The 8,439-nt window shown below is 35.9% G+C and overlaps 2 protein-coding genes and 1 long non-coding RNA gene across 5 annotated transcripts; 2 read left to right on the top strand and 1 right to left on the bottom strand.

Annotated features, from left to right (window-relative positions):
• Position 1: 1 nt before the first annotated feature.
• Positions 2 to 936, top strand: LOC132174139 (mitochondrial carnitine/acylcarnitine carrier-like protein; the record flags this gene model as incomplete). Its single annotated transcript, XM_059585837.1, has 2 exons — positions 2 to 105; positions 234 to 936. Coding segments are annotated over 2 exons (606 nt in total), but the record flags the coding sequence as incomplete, so codon positions are not given.
• Positions 937 to 1,735: 799 nt separating this feature from the next.
• Positions 1,736 to 2,920, bottom strand: LOC132176027 (uncharacterized). 2 transcript variants are annotated; one of them, XM_059588134.1, is made up of 2 exons: positions 1,957 to 2,920; positions 1,736 to 1,871 (listed from the first exon to the last, which is right to left on the bottom strand). In XM_059588134.1, exons 1-2 carry the CDS (start codon positions 2,619 to 2,621, stop codon positions 1,805 to 1,807), a joined length of 732 nt encoding a protein of 243 aa, XP_059444117.1. In that variant the 5' UTR covers positions 2,622 to 2,920; the 3' UTR covers positions 1,736 to 1,804. The 2 variants fall into 2 exon arrangements, with proteins under 2 accessions (XP_059444117.1, XP_059444118.1); XM_059588135.1 differs by having other exon boundaries at positions 2,058 to 2,919.
• A 1,962-nt stretch (positions 2,921 to 4,882) lies between these two features.
• On the top strand, positions 4,883 to 6,279 carry LOC132175985 (uncharacterized). Of its 2 annotated transcripts, XR_009439486.1 has the most exons (3): positions 4,883 to 5,667; positions 5,753 to 5,806; positions 5,992 to 6,279. It is a non-coding gene; the product is annotated as an uncharacterized LOC132175985 (long non-coding RNA). The 2 variants fall into 2 exon arrangements; XR_009439485.1 differs by lacking the exon at positions 4,883 to 5,667 and having other exon boundaries at positions 5,719 to 5,806.
• The last annotated feature ends 2,160 nt before the right edge of the window (positions 6,280 to 8,439 follow it).

Genomic DNA, 8,439 nt, shown 5'->3' with positions numbered 1-8,439 from the left:
TCATCCTGGTGCTCCACTTACAGTTAATCAGCAAGTTGTCTGTGGGGCAGGGGCTGGAGTTGCCGTTTCCATTTTAGCTTGCCCCACTGAATTGATCAAGTGCAGGTCAGTACTTTAGTGGTTACTTTCTCTGTCCTTGTAGTGTGTGATCTGATTTCTGAATCCTGAGATGGGAAACTCTCCTAAAATTCGAACTTACCCGTTAACTTCTTTTGATTTACTATAAAGAACAGGTTGCAAGCCCAGAGTGCATTGGCAGATTCCGGTGCGGCTGGTGTGGCCGTGAAGTATGGTGGACCAATGGATGTAGCCAGGCATGTTCTCAGATCAGAAGGGGGTGTAAGGGGTCTCTTCAAGGGATTGTTTCCCACTATGGCACGTGAAGTTCCCGGAAATGCTGCAATGTTTGGTGTGTATGAAGCTCTGAAGCAGTACCTAGCAGGTGGCCAAGACACTTCTGGATTAGGAAGAGGCTCTTTGATTGTGGCTGGAGGCTTGGCCGGAGGTTCCTTCTGGCTTTCAGTCTATCCAACTGATGTTGTCAAAAGTGTAATTCAGGTAGATGATTACAAAAATCCCAAGTTCTCTGGCTCCATTGATGCCTTTAGAAAGATCCTGGCTTCGGAGGGAGTAAAAGGGCTGTACAGGGGCTTTGGACCTGCCATGGCCCGAAGTGTTCCTGCAAATGCTGCATGCTTCTTGGTATATGAGGTGACAAGGTCAAGTCTGGGATAATTGCTTCTTTGGGTTTTAGTGGTTTAGGATTTGGTTGAATTAAAGCAAAATGATTCTGAATAAACCTGTTTAATTAAGAGATTGTTTCGCAATGCCGGCAAGCTCTTTCTACTCTGTAATTCACTTGGTTGCTGAGGAAGGAACATTTTTTCACCGATTGATATATAAAGGCATCAGTTGCTCCTCAACTTTGCTTTTTCAGATTCTCTCTTTGATTACTTTTGTATATATGACAAGTATATAATAAAAGTAACCAATTGATATAAAAAGACGATGGAAGAGAAATTTCACTAACAAATCAACTTCTTTTTGGGTGTATAATATTATAACTTGGCTTTAATTAATTTCAAGTCCTATAGTGTGGTCAAAGTCAATATAACTCTCGTATGAATTGTGGAATTGAACCCATTGGCAGTAGCGGAGCTAGGATCTTGTTAATGTAAGGGCGGACTATCAATTAATCAATATAAAATTATATTATATTTTAATGTAATTTATCAAAAAATTAACATAAATAATTTATTTATTCCACACTAGTATTGCATGTCTAATTAATTACTTCTGGTATTTAATTATTTATCAATGATATGCAATTATTTTGATATTATTTTTCTCTTCGTAGCAAATAGAAGTACTATGAAATTAAAGCGCACTAGAATACAAATAAGATAACTGGGCGGGGGAAGATAACTAGTTTTTCTTTTGTAAGTAAATCATAAGAAATTTTATTAAAACTGATTTTATTAATTAAAACTGATATTATTAAGGCATGCATACTGTGTTCAGAAAGGAAAAATGAATCCAAAATAAAAGGAGATCATGCAGAGTTCACTGGTTTTCAATCATATAAACATTGGCTAAATCCCAATCACATATACCAAGTCTTTACTTTAGTTGTCATTACAAATTCATATAATAATAAAATTATTAATAGATCGATGATATCCCCTCCTCAACGCCATTTACGGTGAGACGTTTAGTTTGGAAACAACCTGAAACATCAGCTAAATCCCAATCATATATACCATCTTTACTTTAGTTGTCATTACAAATTCATATAGTAATAAAATTATAAATAGATGGATGATATCCCCTCCTCAGCGCCATTTACAGTGAGCCGTTTAGTTTGGAAACAACTGAGACAAGCAAAAAGGAGAGTTAGAAAAATAAAAAATAAAAATAAAAAAACGTTTGATTAAAAGAAAAAAACATAATACTAACAATGGCTCAGCGTCTTCTGGGCAAACAACTTTACAGAATTCAAGGGGGCTAACCGCGAGGCCTTGGCCTTTCTCAAAGCGAATATCAGCGCCATAACTTACCATTTCACCCGGAGGGAAAACTTGAACAGATGTAGACGAGCCATCATTAATGGCTTGCCGGAGCTCCTCTGTACAGATGTTATAGAAGGGCCTCACATCCATCCGAGGGTGGCGTATTTCTTTGTTAATAATATCAGCCGGGGTGATTAGTCTCTCTGCCAGCAGATGAAACTGGATCAGGTTATCATTGAGATCCATCAGGGCCTGGGGGTTAAGAGCCGGCTGCAGCTTAATTTCAAGCAGGTTGCCAACCCACTTGTAATATGCGTCAATCCTACGATGAGTATTGAAATCCACATTTCCAGGGAGGTGCAGCATAAATTTGGCTTCCCCAGGTTTCCGGGAAAAGACCAACAGGAGATCATCATGAGGCGCTCCTTTGAAAAGAACGCTCGTGTTGAGATTCAGTATGAAAGAAGGAGGCCGGGGATGGTTGAAAATTTCAACGGGAATGGAGCTAGCAAATTGCATGTATTCTTGCCTCCAAGAAGTAGTTATGCGTCGAACCCTCAAATCTCGATCAGACAACATTTTATCAAAGAGTGCTGACCAATCGTTAGCCATATATGGTGACTGTGTGAAATGTGAATGGAATGGAGAGAGGGGTACTTCCCAATCCCGAATCCTCTGTTTATTATATAGAGGGGGATCGGAAGGGCAGCTGGAGGTAGAAATGGCCTCTGGCCGTGTGAAGAAGAGCTTTTTTCCATAATTGTAATGGAAAATAGACTTGCTGCCTCCACTGGAAAACTGAGAAGGGGTCGAAAGAAGAAGAAAGAAAATGACTGCACTGCCTCAATTAAATCCTCTCTCGATCTCTTTCTTTTTTGCTCGTCAGTCTTCAAGACATAATGTCAGATGGAAATTAATATGAGCACGCGATCGAGATGTCTGATATTTCTTCCATCATCACGTCCGCAAGCGCCAGCTATATATATACATTTACTCAATTACACCAGCTTTTTCACCTTTTTGACTGACACACTCCATCTCTTTTCTTTTTTTTCTTCAGATATATATATATATATATATATATGAAGAAAAAGGAAGGGATATTCTTACTTGCGCATTTAAGTCATGATCAGTACAAATCTAGGCGAATCAAAAGCAGGCACATCTGTGTTATGAGTTATTTAATAATAAAAAAACAGTGTCTAAAAAATCTTTAAATATTGTTTGCAAAAAGTAAACCTGATTTCCTCCTTTGTAAACTGATGACCGACTGCTCTGAGGCTGAAGATATGTGATGTGCAGATCGAGGCTGACAGAAGAAGACAGGAAAAAGGACCCGTGTTAATTTAATGTCTCACGTGGGTAGATGTTGCCTTTACTCACCTCAATAAGGGATCCAGCTTGTCTCCGACCTTTTCTTTTCAGACGTTTGATTTGAACATTTACTCGTTACAGCTTTTTTACACCAGCTTTTTGACTGACACACTCCATCTCTTTTACACGCCGATCAATGTTTCTGCTATTTTCTTTTTACCGACCTCTTCTTTTAAAAAAAAAAATATTGAAAAACTAAGAGAATAATCATTTTACAAATTTTATATCTATTTTTAATTTAATTTTTGTTAAACAAACTCTAAAAAGTACAGAATATTTAGTTTTATATGGTTATTTAGTCATTTCTCTTTTGTCTCGATTTCTCTTCTTTTTTTCTTTTTTTTTTTAAAAAAAAACTTTAATTTTTAAAAAGATTTCTAGGAGTGCTCAAGTAGATCAAAATCCTATGACTTAAACAAAATTTTTGATTGGCATTAAAACCCTTAATTGATAGAAATTTCCATTGAAAATAATAATAATTATTATTTTTTATTTATTCAGCAAATTGAATTTTGAACCCTATCCATTCAGTAAAGCCGTGTATATATATATATATATATTAAATGAATGTTAGTAGTATATTCTATTCTTTTAATTTGACCATTGTCAAAATAAATTTCTGATTTTGCCATTGGACACGAGATAAACCCAACATTAGACATTTATTTTTAATTTGTTTAAACATATATTTTCTTAATGAATTAGTGTATTTAATAACATGATAATTTTTTATGCGAACTGGATTTTAATTTTCAATTTCCTACATAAATATCCGTACTTGGGCTTTGGCTTAGGTCGAGCTCCAACTCCAACTCCAACTTCAACTTCAACTTGTTGGGATTGTGACATATCAGAAGATAAAGGGACACTTGTCTCAATCTCAATCGGTTCAATTTCACAATTCAGACAAAAGTTACTGAGGACATGAGAGGGCTTGACTTTGACCACATTATAGGACTTAAAATTAATTAAAGCCAAATTATAATATTATACACCCAAAAAAGAAAAAGGACCCGCGTTAATTTATTGTCAGGTAGGTGGGTAGATGTTGCCTTTACTCACCTCGGATCCCTCTGCCTTTTCTATTTGATTTGAACATGTAAGCCAAATCCTACTCAATCACACCAGCTTTTTCACCTTTTTGACTGATACACTCCATTTTTTTTTTTTTTTTGACCGAGCTCTTTTTAAAAAAATAAAAAATAAAAAACTAAGAAAATAATCATTATACAAATTTTATACTCTATTTTTAATTTAATTTTTGTTAAACAAACTCTAAAAAGTACAGAATATTTAGTTTTATATGTTTATTTAGTCATTTCTCTTTTATCTCTTTTTTCAAATTTTTTTTTTAAAAAAGAGCTCGGTAAAAAAAAAAAAAAAAAGAGCTGGAGTGTGTCAGTCAAAAAGGTGAAAAAGCTGGTGTAATTGAGTAAATGTATACATATATTTAGTTTTATATGTATTAATTTCCATCTGAAGACTGAAGACTGAAGAGCTGGCAAGAAAGAGATCGAGAGACGATTCAATTGAGGCAGAGTCATTTTCTTTCTTCTTCTTTCGACCCCTTCTCAGTTTTCCAGTGGAGGCAGCAAGTCTATTTTCCATTACGATTACGGAAAAAAGCTCTTCTTCACACGGCCAGAGGCCATCTTCTCTTCTACCTCCAGCTACCCCTCCCCCTCCCCTCTACATAAACACAGGATTTGGAAACCCCTCTCTTCATTCACACAGTCACCATGGCTAACCACTGGTCACCACTCTTTGATAAAGTGTTCTCTTGTAATGATTTGAGGAATAGAGTCATAAAACTAGTTTTTGGAGGCAAGAGTATAGGGCTTTTGTTAGCTCCATTCCCGATTTCGACCGTCCCCTCCTTTTAAACTGAGCCTTATTTTCAAAGGAGAGCGTCTGATAAAGCCCAATTTGTGCTCCACCTAGCAGATGAAACTGGGTGAGGTCATCATTTTGATCCATCTGGGACTGGGGGCTAAGAGCCGGCTGCAGCTTAATTTCAAGCAGGTTGTCAACCCAAGACAACCTGCTTGAAATTAAGCTGTAGCCGCTCTTAGCCCCAGTATCAGATGGATCTAAATGATGATCACCTAGTTTCATCTGCTGGCAGAGAGACAAATCACCCAGGATGAGATTAGTTCCAAAGAATTACACCTCCCGCAAATGGATGTGAGGCGCTTCTATGACATCTGTCCAAAAAGCCATTAATAATGGCTCGCCGCCCATTATTAATGGCCGGCGTTCATGAGGCCAGAAGACGCTGAGCCTTGTTAGTATTTTTTTTTTTCTTTTAATCAAACGAATTTTATTTTTATTTTTTTAATTTTTCTAACTCTCCTTTTTGTTTGTCTCAGCCCTTACGGTGTTTACAATCTAAACGTCTCACCGGAATATGGCGCTGAGGAGGGGTGGGATATCATCATCTATTTATAATTTTATTATATTAAGTAATTATTGAATTTGTTATGACAACTAAACTAAAGACTTGGTATGTTTGGGATTTAGCTTATGTGGTTGTGATGTTTAGTATAATGTAATTTAATTTGGATGATGTTTTATTAATTCTTGTTTGATGTTTGATCTCTGTGAGCAGACAGCTAAAACTGGAAGAGTGCATCGTTTACATCCAGCCGGCTGCAGCCTAAGTTGAAGCAGTTTGTCAACCCACCTGTAATAGGCCTCAATCCTGCGATGAGGACTAAAATCCAAGTCTTCGGGGAGGTGCAGCACAAATTTGGGTTTATCATCTTTGCGAGAAAAGACCAACAGGCACTCTCGTATTGAGACTCGGTTCAAAGGGATCATTGAAAACCCATATACTCTTGCCTCCAAGAAGTTGTTATAACTCTTATCGTCTTTAGCAGACAACACTCGGTGACCAGTCGTTAGCCATGGTGACTGAATTTTAGATTTGCAACTACAAAATAAAACTCTTAACAAATCATGAATATTGCTTAATTAACTACTACTACTACTACGTGGGCTTCTGTTGAGCCGTGGTGTTGGGTTTTCTAGGCTTTGGGCTAAGGTGGGATCTACATGGGCTACCTGATGTGTTTCCTAGGCTTTCAAGTTTACTAGTTTAGTATTAATTAGTCTGAATTATTTTATCAACGGAAAAACCTATAATTGAAGAATAATTTAACCATATAATGACAAAATGAAACTTATTCCATAAAGTAAAATAAAAGGAGTAAAACAAGTAAAAAAAAAAAAAAAAAATCAGTTTTAATAAAATTGAATATCAGGGCAAGAGAGGTACATTCATTAGGTCTGAAAAATTCAAAGGGAAGCTTACTCAGTGGCTTGGTCTAATGCTGCTTAGCGATTCGTGACCGCTTGGCTTGGGCCATCAGATTCGGCTTTATGGGCTGAGCTGCGGCTGCCTTCTGCTGCTAGGTTGGGATCAGCTGTGACGGATCCTCAAAGTCGTCGTCATCCGACAAATCAAATGGGTTCGTAGTCGTCATTTCCTTTCTAGATCATAAATTTAAAAAAAGAGCATCCTATTAATCCCCTATATTAACACTACACAAGTGTAATGTGTCTTTGGCCATCAATCTTCATATTAACACTTCAATAAGACAGGCTACTTAATTCACATATTAATTTACATTTTAAATTCTCATAGAATTCAACTAAATCCCTCTCTAAATCCTCTTCTGCACAAGCAGAAACACATGGAGAAAGAAACTTCTATTAAGCGCATGAAGTAACTCATCGGTCCTCTGGTATAAAATTATATATAATTTCACATACTACTCTTAAATGAAACCATTTTATATTGCATCAAAATTTCCTATGATTTTAAAATCTGAACAAGTCAAGAAGAAAGGTAATTGTTGCCTTGTTGGCTATATGTGCACAAGTGACTTATTAAGCATGTTGTCGCTTCTAGTGGATAGGTGCTACTATGGTCACGCCCAGATATGATAGTCATAATTGATCTCCTCGGCCTACCCTTTAACTTAGGAAAAAAAAAAAAAAAAAGAACAATCATGACTTGTTTATATATATGATTATGTATCAACATAATTTCTGGCCTTATTTCAAAGACGATGAATTGGACTTGAATTAAAAGATGTTTCATATCATTACCGTATTTACGAGGGTTGACTACTCACTAAGACGTGAATTTACAGGTTTTTTTTTTATTTTTTTTATTTGTGTGTTTTTACCTATTAAGCATTTTTTTTTAAAAAAAAATACGCAAACCTTACCATAAAAGAGTTAAGGCGCTAGAATTTGAGAAAAAAAAATCTCGAGGTAGATGCAGTTACTAATAAACTACCGCTGTGAACAATTACTGAGCAACTAATACTACTATGTATGTCAGTATGTTATTGTTAATACATTAAAAAATGAAAATATGTAATGTAATGAACTTTAGTTAAATTTATGAATGGTTAAAAATTGTCCAAATATTGTCAAGTAACAGATTAATTCACATGGTTAATATTAAGAAAGTGTTCACACTGTCATTTTTTTTTTACCCGAGAAATGCTAAAAACCAAACCACCCAAACCACCACTCCTTGGGTTAACGTGACAGTGCCCTTTAGCCCTTAATATGTTTTTAACAAAGATTAATCTAAGAGCCAATAAGTATTGCCACACCAGTGTAATGGGATATGAGTGAAATTGCTAGCATAACTCCTCTTTTACCCTATATCTCCTCTCCCATACAACTTTTCATTGAATCAACATAACATTTATTTTAACAAGTGCTGATCCAATAACTAATTTTTTTGTAAGTGCGAATATTGCTTTATAAAACCTTTTTTTCACTTCTATTTTTCCCATATAATAGTGCAAATTTGAGGCATTCACAGGCTAGCTTAAATGATTTTGTTTGCACTTTCAGTAAGACAGCCATGAGCAAACAGGAGACAAGGCTCAAACCATTGATAAAACATTTTATTGCAATGACAGCAACACCACAAGGCTACTAGTTAGGTTTAGGAAGAACAATACTGAAAATGACAAAAAGAAATTATCTAACACAACCGTAACATGCAACTCTCCTCTTATAAAGGTCCATA

This window comes from Corylus avellana, chromosome ca3 (genome assembly GCF_901000735.1).
Source record: "Corylus avellana chromosome ca3, CavTom2PMs-1.0".
Lineage (NCBI taxonomy): Eukaryota > Viridiplantae > Streptophyta > Magnoliopsida > Fagales > Betulaceae > Corylus > Corylus avellana.
Note: the sequence above shows the minus strand (reverse complement) of the source record. Positions and strands in the feature narration are given on the sequence as shown.

What these genes read in the sequence shown, in the direction of transcription:
- LOC132176027 (XM_059588134.1), bottom strand. Translation starts at nt 2,621, where the DNA reads ATGGCTAACGATTGGTCAGCACTCTTTGATAAAATGTTGTCTGATCGA. An exon ending in CCAGAAGACGCTGAGCCATT is followed by an intron (nt 1,872 to 1,956) that starts GTTAGTATTATG and finishes TGCTTGTCTCAG; the next exon opens with TTGTTTCCAAACTAAACGGC.